The 19,250-nt window shown below is 40.8% G+C and overlaps 1 protein-coding gene across 2 annotated transcripts in view; it reads left to right on the forward strand.

The window, feature by feature from the left end:
* Positions 1-18,340, forward strand: part of SPADH (spermadhesin family member) — a 39,916-nt gene extending 21,576 nt beyond the window's left edge. For both annotated transcript variants that reach the window (XM_081912668.1, XM_081912669.1), the window contains 14 exons: positions 2,048-2,128; positions 2,242-2,286; positions 4,641-4,682; positions 4,990-5,007; positions 6,084-6,125; positions 6,433-6,450; positions 8,812-8,950; positions 10,391-10,587; positions 11,413-11,457; positions 12,230-12,265; positions 12,810-12,988; positions 14,181-14,572; positions 15,752-16,035; positions 17,034-18,340. In XM_081912668.1, coding sequence (XP_081768794.1) covers positions 2,048-2,128; positions 2,242-2,286; positions 4,641-4,682; positions 4,990-5,007; positions 6,084-6,125; positions 6,433-6,450; positions 8,812-8,950; positions 10,391-10,587; positions 11,413-11,457; positions 12,230-12,265; positions 12,810-12,988; positions 14,181-14,572; positions 15,752-16,035; positions 17,034-17,182 — 1,667 coding nt within the window. In that variant the 3' untranslated portion in view covers positions 17,183-18,340. The remainder of the gene's footprint in view (positions 1-2,047; positions 2,129-2,241; positions 2,287-4,640; positions 4,683-4,989; positions 5,008-6,083; positions 6,126-6,432; positions 6,451-8,811; positions 8,951-10,390; positions 10,588-11,412; positions 11,458-12,229; positions 12,266-12,809; positions 12,989-14,180; positions 14,573-15,751; positions 16,036-17,033) is intronic.
* The last annotated feature ends 910 nt before the right edge of the window (positions 18,341-19,250 follow it).

The following is a 19,250-nucleotide window of genomic DNA, read 5'->3' on the forward strand; positions in this document are numbered from 1 at the left end:
AGCATAACCTTGCTAGCGTGTGAAATGAGTGCAATTGTGCGGTAGTTGGAGCATTCTTTGGCACTGCCCTTCTTTGGGATTGGGATGTAGACTGATCTTCTCCAATCTTCTGGCCACTGCTGAGTTTTCCAAACTTGCTGGCATATTGAGTGTAGCACCTTAACAGCATCATCATCAGCAGTGCTTTCTAAGGCCCATTTGACTTCACTTTCCAGGATGTCTGGCTCAAGGTCAGCAACCACACTACCTGGGGTATACGAGACATCCATTTCTTTCTGGTATAATTCCTCTGTGTATTCTTGCCACCTCTTCTTGATGTCTTCTGCTTCTGTTAGGTCCTTTCCACTTTTGTCCTTTATTATGGTAATCTTTGTACGAAATGTTCCTTTCATATCTCCAATTTTCTTGAACAGATCTCTGGTTCTTCCCATTCTATTGCTTTCCTCTATTTCTTTGCATTGCTCGTTTAAGAAGGTCTTCTTGTCTCTCCTTGCTATTCTTTGGAAATCTGCATTCAATTTCCTGTATCTTTCACCATCTGCCTCGCATTTTGCTTGCCTTCTCTCCCCCGCTATTTGTAAGGCCTCATTGGACAGCCACTTGGCTTTCTTGCATTTCCTTTTCATTGGGATGGTTTTCGTTGCTGCCTCCTGTATAATGTTACGAGCCTCCATCCATAGTTCTTCAGGCATTCTGTCCACCAAATCTAAATCCTTAAACCTGTTCTTCACTTCCACTGTGTATTCATAAGGGATTTGACTTAGATTGTATCTTACCGGCCCAGTGGTTTTTCCTACTTTCTTCAGTTTAAGCTTGAATTTTGCTATAAGAAGCTGATGATCTGAGCCACAGTCAGCTCCAGGTCTTGTTTTTGCTGACTGTATAGAGCTTCTCCATCTTTGGCTGCAGAGAATATAATCAATCTGATTTCGATGCTGCCCATCTGGTGATGTCCATGTGTAGAGTCGTCTCTTGTGTTGTTGGAAAAGCGTGTTTGTGATGACCAACTTGTTCTCTTGGCAGAACTCTATTAGCCTCTGCCCTGCTTCCATTTGATCTCCAAGGCCAAACTTGCCAGTTGTTCCTTTTATCTCTTGACTCCCTACTTTAGCATTCCAATCCCCTATAATGAGAAGAACATCCTTCTTTGGTGTCACTTCTATAAGGTCTTGTAAGTCTTCATAGAATTGGTCAATTTCAGTTTCTTCAGCACAAGTAGTTGGTGCATAAACTTGGATTACTGTGATGTTAAAAGGTCTGCCTTGGATTCGTATCGAGATCATTCTATCATTTTTGAGATTGCATCCCAGTATAGCTTTCGCCACTCTTTTGTTGACTATGAGGGCCACTCCATTTCTTTTACGGGTTTCTTGCCCACAGTAGTAGATATGATGCTCATCCGAACTGAATTCACCCATTCCCGTCCATTTTAGTTCACTGATGCCCAGGATGTCAATATTTATTCTTGCCATCTCATTTTTGACCACCTCCAACTTACCCAGGTTCATGGTTCTTACATTCCAGGTTCCTATGCAATATTTTGCTTTACAGCATTGGACTTTCCTTTCGCTTCCAGGCATATCCGCAACTGAGCGTCCTTTCGGCTTTGGCCCAGCCGCTTCATCAGCTCTGGATCTACTTGTACTTGCCCTCCGCTCTTCCCCAGTAGCATGTTGGACGCCTTCCGACCTGAGGGGCTCATCTTCCAGCGTCATATCTTTTATATGCCTGTTGTCTTTGTCCATGGAGTTTTCTTGGCAGGGATACTGGAGTGGCTTGCCGGTTCCTCCTCCAGGTGGATCACGTTTGGTCAAAACTCTCCACTATGACCTGTTCATCTTGGGTGCCCTGCTCGGCATAGTTCATAGCTTCTCTGAGTTCTTCAAGCCCCTTCGCCACGGCAAGGCAGTGATCCATGAAGGGGCATTCATTCATAAGTAAATACTATATGTTAGATCATCTAATGGTCAAACAAAATTCACTGCCACAAAAATGGGGTTTCAATGTAATATAGTTCTTAATAATTTTTATTCCTTTCTTTTGCAAGAAACAACCACAGAACACATCTTGCAAGAAACAACTACAGAACACATTTTGCAAGAAACAACCACAGTACACATTGATCCTAGTAAGAATAATCTGCTAGCTATTTAAAAGCATTAGTACAATATACAATTTTGATTTCATTTTATTGCACCATTTTTCTCTTACTCTGTTACTTTGTTTCTCTTCACGAACTAGCTTCTGTCACCCTGGAAGCAACTACAGAAGCAACTACTGCTGCTGGTAAGAGTCCTCTGACTCCCATACTAAAGTACTAAATCCTAATCCTGAGTATGTACACACAAATATCATAGAACAGGTTTCTCATGCAGAGCATCTGCTAACGAGAAACCTGAAAATTAGGTGGTGTGTATATTTTAAAGAGCCTGATCTGTTGATGGCAATCACAGACTGTCTGGAGAAGCAAGCACAAATCTCTTCCAGTGTGGTATAGTGGTTAAGAGTGGTAGATTTGTAATCTGGGGAACCGGATTCGCGTCTCCGCTCCTCCACATGCAGCTGCTGGGTGACCTTGGGCTAGTCACACTTCTTTGAAGTCTCTCAGCCCCACTCACCTCACAGAGTGTTTGTTGTGGGGGAGGAAGGGAAAGGAGAATGTTAGCCGCTTTGAGACTCCTTCGGGTAGTGATAAAGCGGGATATCAAATCCAATCCAAACTCTTCCAGAGATTTCCTTGACTTCTATTTCATTTGTACCCCATTGTCTATGACTCTGTTCCTCAAGTCTGGTCTTGAAACAAGCATAGTCACATCCACCTTGCTGAAACATCCTCCTTGAATATTTGCTGAAATATTCTCCTTGAATATGGGGCTAAGGTGTCATGTGAATAATTTATGTTAATATGGTAGATGTTGGAGTCGCCTCTGCAGAGGTTATTCAGTTCCTCTTAGTATCTGACTTCTAATCATTAGATTGTGGTGACTGTTGTTGCTATGACACACTCAAAGCTTAGGAACTGAAGTCTCTGCATAAGACTCAGGTGGCATGTAAGTGTAATTAGTGGAGCAACTTTTCCAACCAGAAACCACAGAACCTCTGCCAATGACAAGACAGAATCTTTCTCTCAATAGGCAGGAGGTATGAAAGATACCTAGTAGATACCTAGTATCCAAAATTAGGGATATAATATTGGAAAACTATATTATAAGAATTGAAACAAGGTAATAAATTGCTGGGTAAAGTTTAAGATTTTGGAATGCAGGAACGAGAGTTGTGAGGAAGTCCAATGAGGTGAATGAAATGTGGATATTGAAAAATTATGTTATTTTGCATGTTTTTCTTACTGTTTAAATAAACTTTTAATAAATATTATTATAAAAAAATGAAATAACACTCAGTGTGCGCACGATGGATCTTAACTGAAGGCAGGCTCCCAAATGAAACCGATGTCAGTCAACAGAGGAGATCTGTTTTTGCCTTTCTACATACCCCTGCACTCGTGGCGGGGGAGGGGGCAGTGGCTTAAGTCTATTTTTAATCCACATTCTCCAAAAATGCTTGCAGCCATCATAATGTCTTTGTATACTGTGCAGTGTCTGCTGTTTTCGTCTCGTTAGCTCACTAGAAATTGCCTAATAAACCTTGTTTGTTTAGGAGTGGGGGGGAAAAAAGAAAGATACCTCGTAGAAATTGCATTCAGAATTGGGGGAAAGAGCTCTTAGGTGTGGTTGCTAGTACATATTTGAAAGTCTGAAAGTATTAGTGATACATGTTCCATAGGTAACTGAGTCAATATTTCAAAACAAGGAAGAAACTGAACCAACTTTTGAAAAAAAGTTTGGAAAATTGAATGGAAATTGTGTGTGTGTGTGTGTGTGTGTAACTGGAAGCAATAGGTATCTTGTACTGAGCTGTATTTGAAAGCATGTCCAGTGCAAGTAGATAAATAGGTACCGCTCCGGCAGGAAGGTAAACGGCGTTTCCGAGCGCTGCTCTGGTTCACCAGAAGTGGCTTAATCATGCTGGCCACACGACTCGGAAGCTGTCTGCAGACAAACACCAGCTCCCGTAGCCTACAGAGTGAGATGAGCGTGCAAACCAGGAGTCGTCCACGACTGGAACTAATGGTCAGGGGTACCTTTGCCTTTTACTGAGCTGTATTAGGCATGGCATAGCCATGGATTTGGGTTACAGCTTTATTCCCCATTTCCTTTCTTCGAGGGACATGGCATAGCCTGGATTTGGGTTACAGCTTTATTCCCCATTTCCTTTCTTCGAGGGACAAACTATGACCAGCTTTTTATAAATCTTCTATTTCTAGCCTGATGCAGTAGTGCTGAGGCTAGATGCTTCTTGGGTTTGATGGTCCACTGAAAAATATCCAGTGTTAGTTACACGGAGTAGTATACCTCCAGGCCCTTACTACAAGGATTGCCTCTTGTGCCACAGATCCTTTCCCCAAAGATTCTTGGGAATTTTAGCTTGTTTAGGGTGCTGAGAACTGTTAGGAGGTCCCCATTCCCCTCTCAGAGCAACAGTTGTCAGATTTCCATGGAGAGAAGGTTTGGTTGTTCAATGTTTGGCTTAATATTAACACATTCTACCACAATCTGATTGATTCTGTTCTTTCTTACTAGTTCTATCCACAACTGGAGAACCGACCACTATAGTCACACAGTGTAAGTCTGCATGTAGAAACCTCTTTTGTGACCACACAGGGAAATAAGACACACAGATTGGGTGAACTGAGCCACATTTAATTTAACACTGCAAATCTGCAGAAGGGAACCAAGGTCAACCTCAGACATCTCCCTCTGCTCTCATGGATGGAGATCTGATTATTTCTGTGGCCCACAGGACAGTTCCCCCAAGGGCCACAGGGTTGCTGGCTTCATTGGGTAAAAATACTGATGAATATTAATAGATAATAGTGACATGCCTATTTCTTACTAATGCATATCAATGTTTCTCTTTCTTTGTGAACAGCTTCTTCTACTCCTCCTGGTGAGTCCTACTTTTTTTATTCCAAGTCGGAATCTTTCTCAATAGGCATGAAGTATGAAAGATACGTAGTGGGAAATCGATTAAGAATTGTGGGGGAGGGGGGAGCTCTTAGGTGTAGTTGCTAGTACATATTTGAAAGTCTGAAAGTATTAGTGATATATGTTCCAAAGGTAACTGAGTCATTATTTCAAAACAAGGAAAAAATTGAACCGACTTTTGAAAAAGAGTTTGGAAAATTGAATGGAAATTGTGTGTGTGTGTGTATGTGTGTGTGTAAGAAACTGGAAGCAATAGGTATCTTGTAACGCAGGTGGCGCTGTGGGTAAAACCTCAGTGCCTAGGACTTGCCGATTGCATGGTCGGCGGTTCGAATCCCCGCGGCGGGGTGAGCTCCCTCGTTCGGTCCCAGCTCCTGCCCACCTAGGAGTTCGAAAGCACCCCAAGTGCAAGTAGATAAATAAGTACTACTTTATAGTGGGAAGGTAAACGGCGTTTCCGTGTGCTGTGCTGGTGCAGGCTCGCCAGAACAGCTTCGTCACACTGGCCACGTGACCCGGAAGTGTCTCCGGACAGCGCTGGCCCCCGGCCTCTTAAGTGAGATGGGCGCACAACCCTAGAGTCGGACATGACTGGCCCTTATGGGCAGGGGTACCTATTAGGCATGGCATAGCAACCTGGCTTTTGGTTACAACTTTGTTCCCCATTTCTTTTCTTCTAGGAACAAACTACCATCAGCTTTTTAGAAATCTTCCATTTCTAGCCTGATGCAGTAGTGCTGAGGCTAGATGCTTCTTGGGTTTGGTGGTCCACTAAAATATATCCAGTGTTAGTTATACTGAGTAGTATACCTTCAGGCCCTTACTACAAGGATTGCCTCTTGTGCCACAGATCCTTTCCCCAAAGTTTCTTGGAAATTTTAGCTTGTTTAGGGTGCTGAGAACTGTTAGGAGGTCCCCATTCCCCTCTCAGAGCTACAGTTGTCAGAGTTCCATGGAGAGAAGGTCTGGTTGTTCAATGTTTGGCTTAATATTAACACATTCTACCACAATCTGATTGTTTCTGTTTTTTCTTACTAGTTCTATCCACAACTGGAGAACCGACCACTATAGTCACACAGTGTAAGTCTGCATGTAGAAACTTCTTTTGTGACCACACAGGGAAATAAGACACACAGATTAGGTGAACTGAGCCACATTTAATTTAACACTGCAAATCTGCAGAAGGGAACCAAGGTCAACCTCAGACATCTCCCTCTGCTCTCATGGACGGAGATCTGATTATTTCTGTGGCCCACAGGACAGTTCCCCCAAGGGCCACAGGGTTGCTGGCTTCATTGGGTAAAAATACTGATGAATATTAATAGATAATAGTGACATGCCTATTTCTTACTAATGCATATCAATGTTTCTCTTTCTTTGTGAACAGCTTCTTCTACTCCTCCTGGTGAGTCCTACTTTTTTTATTCCAAGTCGGAATCTTTCTCAACAGGCATGAAGTATGAAAGATACGTAGTGGGAAATCGATTAAGAATTGTGGGGGGGGGGGAAGCTCTTAGGTGTAGTTGCTAGTACATATTTGAAAGTCTGAAAGTATTAGTGATATATGTTCCAAAGGTACCATAACTGAGTCATTATTTCAAAACAAGAAGAAATTGAACCGACTTTTGAAAAAGAGTTTGGAAAATTGAATGAAAATTGTGTGTTTGTGTGTGTAAGAAACTGGAAGCAATAGGTATCTTGTAACGCAGGTGGTGCTGTGGGTAAAACCTCAGTGCCTAGGACTTGCCGATCGCATGGTCGGCGGTTTGAATCCCTGCAGCGGGGTGAGCTCCCTCGTTCGGTCCCAGCTCCTGCCCACCTAGCTGTTCGAAAGCACCCCTAAGTGCAAGTAGATAAATAAGTACTGCTTTATAGTGGGAAGGTAAACGGCGTTTCCGTGTGCTGTGCTGGTGCAGGCTCGCCAGAACAGCTTCGTCACACTGGCCACGTGACCCGGAAGTGTCTCCGGACAGCGCTGGCCCCCAGCCTCTTAAGTGAGATGGGCGCACAACCCTAGAGTCGGACATGACTGGCCCGTATGGGCAGGGGTACCTATTAGGCATGGCATAGCAACCTGGCTTTTGGTTACAACTTTGTTCCCCATTTCTTTTCCTCTAGGAACAAACTACCATCAGCTTTTTAGAAATCTTCCATTTCTATCCTGATGCAGTAGTGCTGAGGCTAGATGCTTCTTGGGTTTGGTGGTCCACTAAAATATATCCAGTGTTAGTTATACTGAGTAGTATACCTTCAGGCCCTTACTACAAGGATTGCCACTTGTGCCACAGATACTTTCCCCAAAGATTCTTGGGAATTTTAGCTCGTTAAGGGTGTGGAGAATTGTTAGGAGGCCCTCATCGCCCTTTCAGAGCTACAGTTGTTAGAGTTCCATGGAGAGAAGGTTTGGTTGTTCAATGTTTGGCTTAATATTAACACATTCTACCACAATCTGACCGATTCTGTTCTTTCTTACTAGTTCAATCCACAACTGGAGAACTGACCACTAAAGTCATAGAGCGTAAGTCGGCATGTAGAAACTTCTTTTGTGACCACACCAGGAAATAAGACACACACATTGAGTGAACTGGGCCACATTTAATTTAACACTACAAATCTGCAGAAGGGAACCAAGGTCAACCTCAGACATCTCCCTCTGCTCTGACAGAGGGAGATCTGATTATTTCTGTGGCCCACAAGGAAGTTCCCTCAAGGGGCACAGGGTTGCTGGGTTCACTGGGTAAAAATACTGATGAATATTAACAGATAATAGTGGCATGTCTATTACTTACTAATGCTTATCAATGTTCCTCTTTCTTTGTGAACAGCTCCTTCTATTCCTATTGGTGAGTCCTACTTTTTCATTACAAGGCTGAATCTTTCTCAATAGGTGTGAAGTATGAAAGATAAATAGTGGGAAATTGATTAAGAATGGGGTGGTGGAGCTCTTAGGTGTTGTTATTAGTGCATATTTGAAAGTTTGAAAGCATTCGTGATATATGTTCCAAAGGTAACTGAGTCATTATTTCAAAACAAAGAAGAAATTGAACAGACTTTTGAATAAAGATTTTGGAAAATTGAATGGAATGTAAGTAGAATGTAAGCATAAGTCTGCATGCTTGAAACATCTTTTGTAACCACATAGGGAAATAAGATACACAGACTGGGTGGAATGAGCCACATTTAATTTAACACAACAGATCTGCCGAAGGGAACCAAAGTGAACAATACTATCTTCGAATAGCAAACAGGGTGAACCGACTCTGACAAGAATAAGAGGCATCATTTCACCTTAAGCCCCATAACTTAGATGGGGTTTTACAGGTTGGCCTCAAAGGTACTTCTTATTCTGTCAGTGGGTCTCACAACTCAGAAGGCAAGGCTCAGAAAAGTACCTAAGGGTGCTCACCAAACCTTAACTACCTGATAACTAATTAATTAACCTATTTAGCAACAAAGTGATTTACAACCAGCCAAACAGACAAGCAACTCTCACCCATGAGATGAAGTACAACCAAGAGGAAAGAGAAATGCATTAAAAACATCCTGCCAACAAATATATTAGTAATTTAATAGGGGCAAGGATATTGGAGGCTTCCAGCTTCAACCTAAAAGGGCCAATTATTTGCTTATTAATAACAGAAGGAGAGAGTTAATGCAATCAAGTTGGGAGAGGGAGGAAGATTTTAAATTAAGATGGATTTCATTTCAGATTTCTCTGTACAAAATTCTATTTTTGCTTACATGCACAAAATATTGTGTTTTCTAGTATGTGGTGGCTATTTCTCCCTTCCAAATGGATCTATCTCTGGACCATATTATCCTGGAAACGGTGCCATTATACAGTGTAGCTGGGAAATTCAAGTGAGCCCTAATAGACAAATATTTCTCCAGTTTTCTTATATTAAGTAAGTGTAAGGAAGTGAATGTTTTTCCATTTTCCACAGGCACCTGCACATGATGTTAATTCATGGTTTTGTCATTACCTGAAGACTTTAATAGGTTATGTTCTTCTCTGAGCTTGAAAAGATAGATGTGCTGAGGTGTTTGCCTGAATTTGTAAGCACCAAACTTTGTAGGGAGGTCAGAATGTTTATGCAAGCCCTGCCCTTAACCTGGCTGTCTGTTTTGCTCCTTCCCTCTCAGCCTCCAACCTTCTCTGCGTCGCACAGGGAGGGTCTGCATAGAATTTCTACTTGCATTCACTTGAACACAAGCAGAACTCTCTCCATGAGGGACCCTGATTCTACCTAACAAACTTAGCATGTGATAGCCATCAGATTAAATCCTGCTAACTGATCATGCGGTTCTGCCCTACACGAGATGAAATCCCATACAAATTAAAAACCTTCCAAAGAAAATACATCATAAACACATTTTTATTACAAACTCTACAAGTGGTAGATATTGGCCCTTTCCTGAAAACAAAAGGGTCCACTTTTTAATGCTTTCTTAGGAAATATGAAGGACAGGCCCTTTCACTGAGGCATTGAAAGATGAGTAAAAAAGACAAGTATTTTGTGAATCCTGTCTTTAAAGTAAATTATGCTGTTCCAGCCAGAGGAGACATCATTCAATAGCAAAGTGGTTAAATTGTATGCATATATATTTGAATTATTTGAATAAATTTGAATATTTGAATTCTGGGCATTTTCAGGAGCAAGGCTGGGAAAGACCTATAACTGTGACACTGGAAAGCCATTGCCAGGTGGAGCAGACTGTACTGGACATAATGGGCCAGAGGTCTGACATGATCTTGATATGTACATAGGCATGCCACTCTTTTAGGTTGAGCTAATCTGGGATACATCTGAGAGCCTCATCAGCCACCTAGCTTATCACTCAGCTGACATTTACTGAACCATCTCCATAGTATCATAGATGTAGGGTGGGGTTCTCACAGGCAGAACCAATCATAACATTACTTTAATATGTTCGGAATTCAGGTCAGCTCCACTGAATCTATGTATTTACCTTTATATTTTGGCATATGTGTCACCAAAGAGAGAATCAAAGGGTGCTTGAATGTTCACTTGAATGTTCAATGTGGCAGCTTTGCTCCTCATATGTACATGTGATTTGCAGTGTCCAGACATTGTCATTGTCATCAAAATGCCAGCCCATATCTCCCCCCTCCTGGATTTATTATTTCCAGGGAAACCCTGATAAGTAAAGAACGACAACGCTATTGTCAGTGAATAATTTGTGATAGTGACCCATTATGAAATTGAACCCCCATATATAAGCAACCTATGTAACTTTTCTTTACTTAATGTGAAAATCTGATGTATGAAATGATGGCATAATTTTATACACAAAGAGTGACTTGCTGACCTACCTTTATACAGTCTGGACTGCAGTAAAGAATATATTGAGATCTTCGATGGGTACCCGTATACCTCCACTATGCTTGGAAGAACTTGCTCTGGCATCTATCTCAACTATACCTACATATCAACTTCCAACACAATGACTATTCTGCTGCACAGAGATTCATATTACTCAGGAAATGGGTTTTATGCTTCTTACTATTCTATTCCATTAAGTAAGAGTTCTCTATTTATCTAGTTCTAGGACATTTCTAGTATCTATTGTGTTAGATTAATGTTGTTCTGGTTTGAAGATGCAATGTAAGCTGAAAATCAGCACATGTCTTGGGCAAAGATGGGGAACTTGTGGTTCTCCAGATGGTCTTAGACTCCAACTCCCATCAATCCCTGCCAGCATAGGCAAAGATCAGGGATGATGTGAGTTGTGATCTAGCAACATTGGGAGGGCCACAGGCTCCCCACACTTTGTCTAGGATCATACCAACCCATAGGCTGATCAGATTATGGCACAGTTTCTGTGACTTATCCAGAGATGAATATGATATTTACTTTGCTTAACTTTCCTGTTTGCATGAATGATATCAGTTTGCAGTTGGATAGATCAAAGGTATTTTTCCTGTGAGGGACCAAAGTAAGATCTGAATGCACAATTTTCTGCCATGTTAAAATTTCTAGCCCCTTGACATGCACACTTTGAATAATAAGCCAATGCTTCACTGTAGCAACAACTGAAGCATCATCTCCCCACTGACACCTTTTTTTGTTAATGCTGTAGGAGAGTATTTTATTCCACCAGGCTTTTTGTATGTTTTAAGCATCCTGATGTACTTGCATTTCACTTAAAATGCTCTCCCTTTAATTGTATTGAGATTTTTTTGATGTATAAATAATGCGCACGCGCGCATACACACACACACACTGGTGACTTTTGTCAATGAAGAATAGCTGCCATATGTTCCTAGGTTATTGGATATATTACTGCTAGGATCTTAACATCAGTGTAATAGTACTTTTATTGTACTATTTATTTACCTAAATAGGAATAGAAACAACTACTGAACCACCTCTCAATGAATCAACAGCTGGTAAGACCTTGTTCTTTTTCTTTTATGTCATTCATTTTAAATGCTCTCCCTTTAATTGTATTCTTGTATGATTCGTGTGTGTGTGTGTGTGTGTGTGTGTTTGTGTGTGTGTATGCGCACACACACACTGGTGACCAGTCAATGAAAAATATCTGCAATATATTACTAGGTTACTGGATAGATGACTGCTCGGATCTCAATATCTTCAGTGGAATATCTGTACTATTTATCTTGGTTCCTTTAATAGACTTAACATTTGAATCAAGTGCTAGTGAAGCAACAACTGATAAGATGATTTTCCTTTCCTTCTGTGTCATTTGTTAGGTAATAAGGCAAATGGTTAAACATGACACTCAAAGAAACTAGATGCTTCTTTTCACAGTTGTGTGATTTAAGCATCTCTGAGCTTGCAGAGGATTGCATGCTCAAGATCCAGGGAAGCTGTTCTACACCACAGATATATCTGAAACCACTTGGTTTTCGCTATTTTCTCTCTGTTGTGGAAAAGAAGCAGTAGATTTTACTCCTCAGGGAATGGCATTAGATTACACAGTAGAGGCACTGAAAAGAACATCTTTCATATACTTAAATCCCAACAAAACGGAGTGCAAGCAACACAGTTTGTTTGTATAATGGTCTTTGTCATGGTGGAAGGGTGTAGCAGGTGAGGGCACAAAACTCAATGTTGTGACTAGTTTCCCAACTTTTTACTATTTAAATGCTAATTAGACACAAATTGATCTCCCTTTTGTTTTGTTTTTCATTTGTACAGCTCTTCCTACAAGTTTAGCACCAGTTCCTGCAAGAAGTAAGTTCCGATTTCTCCCTAAAACATGCATGTGAAAATTGCAGATTTTGCTGATTTGGGTTGCCTAGCTGAAAAGTCTGTGTGTTCAAAGGAAACATTGAAACTGAGTATTCCAAATACTTCAAATTTCTGAAAACGTGGTAAAGCTGTTCCATGGCAGCTTCCTTATGAGCTCAAACAAGCCCCCGCTTGCCTGACATATCATTCACCAAGGTTGCCCCTACTCAGTATGGTGCCAGTATGGTGTAGTGGTTAAGAGCGGTAGTCTCATAATCTGGGGAACCGGGTTCGTGTCTCCGCTCCTCCACATGCAGCTGCTGGGTGACCTTGGGCCAGTCACACTTCTCTGAAGTCTCTCAGCCCCACTCACCCCACAGAGTGTTTGTTGTGGAGGAGGAAGGGAAAGGAGAATGTTAGCCGCTTTGAGACTCCTTAAAGGGAGTGAAAGGCGGGATATCACATCCAAACTCTTCTTCTTCTTCTTCATAAGTAAAATGTAAAAAACATTGCGCTATTTAATATGATTTCTATGTGCCCCATTCAGCGCTCTCGTGTTCTGGAGAATACATGCTTGCACGCATCAGCAGGGACTATCTTGGGTTGCTGGGCTACAATGCAAGCGAAGTATCCCTGAATACTTCAGACCCTTTCTGCACACCTCAGATTACTCAAGACTATGTGGTCTTCGAGATACCATATAGTGGGTGTGGCACAGTAAGAAAGGTAAGACAATGAGTTCTTAAAAATATTGTCAGTATCCAATGCACTTGTTCTGTTTGTGCAAGGATTTTTGCATGTGCTATGGAACTTCTCCTCTATCCTCTCCCTGCACATCTCACACCCTCCTCAAATCTATTTCAGGGTTGTTGGAAACCCCAGAAGAGATTTAAGGGGTTGTGGTCAAAGGAGGGGATAAAGTTCTGCTGCACAAGCTTAAATCCTTGCAATGATGGAACTAGTTACTCAGTACCACGTTGGGTACTGCACATTATCTGTTATCTGGTTCTTATCTTTGTAACATTACCCTGCTGTTTAAAGTTTGGAAAAGTATTTCACCCACCTTTTGGCTATAACATCTGAATGATCTGGCTTAGCGAGAGCCTTGGGAAATCCATGCTGCCTCTTCTCCACTCTGCCATGGAGCTAGTTTCCTCTTCTTCTTTCAACTATATTTCTAGGAAATGTCAGCGCTGCCCTTCATAGACTTTGACATCATTGAACGATGTGTTTAATTCAGACGTGAAACTACCAATTTCAGAACTTGGGTTAAATAGCAAGTATCAGCAATATGCCACAACATTTAAAGCAGACCGTATTGTGGGTAATTCCTGACATTTCTGTTAATCATAGGAAATACAGGAGTGGGGAAAATGCTCCAGAAAGAGTGAGTTGTATAAGGCCGGGGGGGGGGGAGCGTTATGTTCCTGAGATTGTCCTCTACTTTTACAAAGCCAGTAAATTAGAGGTAGCATTATGATCACGCTGCCTGGCCCTTTGAATGCTTTGCATTATGCTCAGCTTTTTCACTTCTGAGGACAAAACCCGTCATGTTAATACACACAAACAAACAAATAAACTCAGTTATTCTTAAAGAAACCCATAGCATTTTAAAGGTAAATGTCATAAAAGTCAGATATTCATTGGTATATTAATTTCAATAAAAAGATGTAGCAATTTTTCTGCACATTTCTGTGTTTCTCTTCTCAACTACTGAATGCATTATATACTTTTATCTTTCTTAACTTTTTCAGTGAGAATACAGTAAAATTCCAGATTATATAAGGTGGTTATTTAATGGCAATAAGTCTGAAATATCAGCACATTCTAAAGTGGTTATGTATATTGGGTGTGTTTTATATGACAGGTCCTAATTTACACATATTATTGACATAGATCTTTCTCCCTTGTCCTTTAGCAGTCAAATAATGACACCATCACCTATTCCAACATAATCAAGACATTAGCCTCTGGTTATATCATTACAAGAAGGAAAAACTTCCAATTTCATATTATGTGTGAAATGAACGCAATGACTGTTGTAGAGACGATGTTTGTTGCCCAAAATTCCATTGACATTACTGAAAGAAAACTTGGCAACTACAGTGTGGCGCTTTCATTCTATGAATCATCATCCTTCAACGTTTCAGTTCGCAGTTTTCCATACTTCGTGTACCTCAACCAGGTTCTGTATCTCCAAGCTACTCTCAACAGTTCTGATCCGAACTTAGTACTATTTCTAGACACATGTGTAGCATCTCCATACCCTGGTGACTTCAGAACTCTGACCTACGATTTAATCAAGAATGGGTGAGTATATTTTAGATAAACATGTTTAGATATCCACTTAGAAGAAGGGCTTTCCTTTTGGCTTATATGACAGCAGAGTTAATACTAACCATGCAATGCCATTCACACTCACCTGGAATAAACCATACTGAGCTCAATTGAATTTCTGCATAGGCACATATAGGATTGAAATTAAAGGTTTCTTTGTGGTATGAACAAGTGGAGTTGCTTTACTCTCAAACTGACTCTGAAATTCACTTTTTAATTCTGACATCATATTTCTTAAGAAAATCTATAAAGAGTTTCAGAGCCTACTTGCTATTACTTGTTCCTGAATATAATAATAAATATGGTTGTTTGCTACTAACTCATTGTGTCATCAGTCAAAGAGTCTTAGACAAAAGCAGGGAAGGCAAATACTTGTTATTGCAATGGCCAGCCTGCACGCAGGTAAAAGGTAAAGGTAAAGGTACCCCTGCCCGTACGGGCCAGTCTTGACAGACTCTGGGGTTGTGCGCCCATCTCACTTAAGAGGCCAGGGGCCAGCGCTGTCCGGAGACACTTCCGGGTCACGTGGCCAGCGTGACATCGCTGCTCTGGCGAGCCAGAGCCGCACACGGAAACACCGTTTACCTTCCCGCTGGTAAGCGGTCCCTATTTATCTACTTGCACCCGGAGGTGCTTTCGAACTGCTAGGTTGGCAGGCGCTGGGACCGAGCAGCGGGAGCGCACCCCGCCGCAGGGATTCGAACCGCCGACCTTTCAATCGGCAAGTCCTAGGCGCTGAGGCTTCCCAGTAACTGGTATTCAGAAGCATACTGTCTTTGACAATGGAGGCAAAGCAGAGCCATCATCACTAGTACCTTGATAGTTGAATCCTCCACAAACATCTTATGGGAGTGAATCCCAAAGTTTAACAATGTGCTGTGCTGTGTGAAGTACTTTCCTTTGTCTGCTCAGAATTTTCTAACTTGAAGCTTCGTCAGATGGGCCCAAGTTCTGGTATTTTGAGTGACTGCTTTCACATACGCTGAGTCTATCTTCCATTTTATTCTCTGAAATCCACCGTCCACTTATTGATATTTTTTTCTCATCCTTCTCCAGCATGGACTTTAGTCACCAAAGATAACATACTTCAGAACTCCATAAAGGATTCATCTAAAGTAATTATGTAAACAAACTTGGTTCTTTTATTTTCAGATGTGTGCGAGACCCAACCTTCTTAAATCTGAGTGAACTCGGATTTAACTCAAGCAACAATCAAGTTCGTTTCAAGTTCAACTCTTTTAAGTTTCTTTATGAACACAATCAAATTTATCTGCAATGCAAACTAGTAGTGTGTAAGGCATATGATTACTCATCTCGATGCTACCAGGGATGTTTAGCTAGAAGGAAGAGGAACACAGATGAACCTCAGGATAAAGTGGATGTGGTTGTGGGACCAGTCAAACTGCAGAAAGAAAGCACTGAAGACAAAGGACAGGGTAACTTTTATTTTTGATTCCTTTTTTGCTACTTTTTTCTGATGATTGCAGACCAGGATTGAAATAAATGCATGGACACATTTGTTGCGCTGAATAACTACCATTTTATTGAACATTAAACCAAATTTGCAGAGGGAAACTATAGGTGTGGGAATGAACAAATCAGGAAATCACGTAGGTATAAGACAAATCAATCCCTTGCTGGGTCAAAGGTAAACCATTTTGTTTACTCCTTACCCCAGCCACACCCTGACGGTGAGTTGGGAGGCCTGCATTCACCACCGCCCCTTTGGGTCCCCAAACTCCAGGTGGATGAAGCTAGTTGACTTCAGAAGAAGTCTCTCTCCTATCTCCAAGCCCTGCAGGCCTCAGAAACAAACAGTCACCCCAAATGAAGAGTTGTTAAAATATTCTACTACTTTGTTCAAATAATATTAAAACTAATATTTATTCCCGTTTTGCCTGGCAAAAGCATAGTAACACCACACAATGAAATCTCATTCTGCGTTGCTTCCACTCTTCGGGTAACATTTCCCTAATGAGCAACTTTTTGAGACTCACATGCCACTGATGCATGGAAAGATAATGTAAAGACGGGCAGAATAAAGAATTTGACTCTTACGTTTGGAACATAGGATGCTGCCTTAGACAAAGCCAGGCAATTGTCAATCTAACTCAGAGTTCTTTAGATGGACTCACAGTGACTCTCCAGGGTTTCAGACAGAGGTCTTCTCCAGCCCTACCTGAAGCTGCCAGGAATTTGACCTGAGCCTTCTGCCTTCAAAGCAGTTGTTGCCATTCAAAGACGAACTTGCCCTCTAACAAAACTAATATATATACATTTAGATAAAGGTACAAAGTGTTTTCCTTGTATGTTTATATTGCTGTAACTTGCCCAGGGATCTTATGGGGAAGAACAGGTAAGAAATCTCATACATACATACATACATTATCTGAAAAATTGTTCCAAACTGTGTGTTTTTTTATTCTATTTACAGAACTGGCTAAGAGTATGAATCTAGAAAAGAAAGAAGCTCTCAGCCCATTTACTGTTACTACTGTACTTTTGGCAGCCATGGTCTTTGTTCTGTCTGGCTTACTTATAAGCAGCAAACTGAGAAGGAAAAACTATCACCAAATCTACTGATACCAATGCGTCAGCAAGATATACATTCAGCACTTCCTACACAAAAACAAAAACTGCATCTTTAGCATGCATTTCTGAAACTTAAATCCATAGACAGGCACATCTATAGTTGGGCACATTTACTGGTAGATTAAAACACAGCCCAGTTCAATCAAAGTACCGGGATCAAATATGTATTCTGATCAAAATCATTGCCTATATCCAGCTATTTTGACTTAATGGCATTGTGGAATTGCTCTCATTCTCCTTTTAAACATTCCCCACTATCTTCTATGGATATAGTTAAGTTCCATTGTACTTCCAAAAACCATTCTACATATAAATATTATACATGCCAACTTCATATGTCAGAGATGCAGCAGGACTATATTTCAAAGGAGGATTTGTTGCGACTTCAGTTAATATTTAGGAGCTGAAAGGCAAATTGCTGAAGTTTATTGGAATCATTGGAAACAGACATAGGAAATGTGCTTCATAATACATAGCTGAAAATGCTCCAGCTATGTTGATTTTGAAATGTTAAGTTTGATATTCTCTTTTGACTAGTGTGGAATCTCTGTCACAAATGTACACAAGCAGTTTGGCTTATGGCCTGATTCACCAGCCAGTTCAGTCAGAGAATTTCATGTTCAGTTCCATTTATCTTACAATTAGTTTAAATCCTAGGATGTTTTTGTTAATTACTTAAGCAAAGAATTTCACAATCCAACTTTTCTCTGTCACTATTACATTATGCTATTTCTGCTTCTTTTGAAAAGCAAACTACTGCTTTGCCCCATTGTGCTTTGGGAGAAATTTCAGATGACCACGTTACCCTTTCACGTGGCAATTCATGCTGTCAAATTGATGCAAATAACAAACCCATCATTTGTAGGAAGCATAAAACAGATTCAGGGTTTGTTGTTGCATTTTGCTAACTGAAGGTAAAGAGGCATTCGGAGTCCACATGGTGACTGACAGAATAATAAGAACAGAATTATAATCTCAAGCAACTCCCAAGGAAAGGGTGGCCCATAAAACTGAAGAGATAGTTATAGGGTTTTATGATGTATTCAGGAATAGAAAAATCCATGTTTCATCCATGTAATGCCAAATTATATGAAGTTTCATTTTGCTGCCAACTACTTTGCAATAAAATTACTACATCTTTGCAAGTTACATGTGTTCACTGTTTATTGTCTCATCTCATTAGCAACTTTGAATGGTCAAAGGAAATACATGGCTGGCACAAGGTGCCTGGGGATGGGGAAGAAATACCATTCGGTTCACTTTTAAAGGCAAGCTCACTAATTTGCACTTTCTGAAATGACACTGCCATTCTTCCAAATGTTCATTTCTCTGAATTTTGCAATGCAGTTCTCTGGCTAAATAATGCATACAGAACACATGTTCTAGCATGAAGTGCATACAAATGCATGTGCTATTGAAAATTTTAAAAATGTAATGTATTAGGGGAAATTCCATTGGAGAAAGTGGGTATTAGGCAAAATTCCATCCACCAATCTATAGATTTGGAGCAATTTGCACTTAAATGCTGGTGAATTTTCAAGAGGGCATTCTTTTAAAAAATTACACCCTGATGTGGCAATGTAGAGGACTGAATTTAAGACTGGAAAAATGAGAAACTGAAACTGACAGGCTCACCCATCTCTATATAGCTACCTGTCCTCTGTGCATTGTTCTACTCTGCCTTACGCTACATGTTCTGTATTCAGCTCCAAAGCATAGTATGGAATACCCCTAGATTATGTTTCCTTTCTAAGGATTTTCACATATTTTCTCTCTCCATGATTAGTTAGTTCCAGAAATGAATTCCCAACAGAACACTTTATTACCAAAGCTGAACCTGCAGCCTGTTTTCTATTTCTTCTAATTGGTTAAGCAACAAAGACATAATAGAGGAGGAAAAACCCTTATGAAGTTAGCAAAACATAGCCACTAAGGAGGCCATGTGAAACGGAAGATGCATATACAAAGACAAGCTAGTGAGTGGTAGGTCACAGAAGTATAAGAATGCAAAAACTGAAGTCATTAAGTGCCCTGGCACAAAGGAGGAGTCAGGGAGTCA

Source organism: Podarcis melisellensis (genome assembly GCF_964234715.1).
Source record: "Podarcis melisellensis genome assembly, chromosome: 5".
In the NCBI taxonomy this organism is placed as follows: Eukaryota; Metazoa; Chordata; class Lepidosauria; order Squamata; family Lacertidae; genus Podarcis; species Podarcis melisellensis.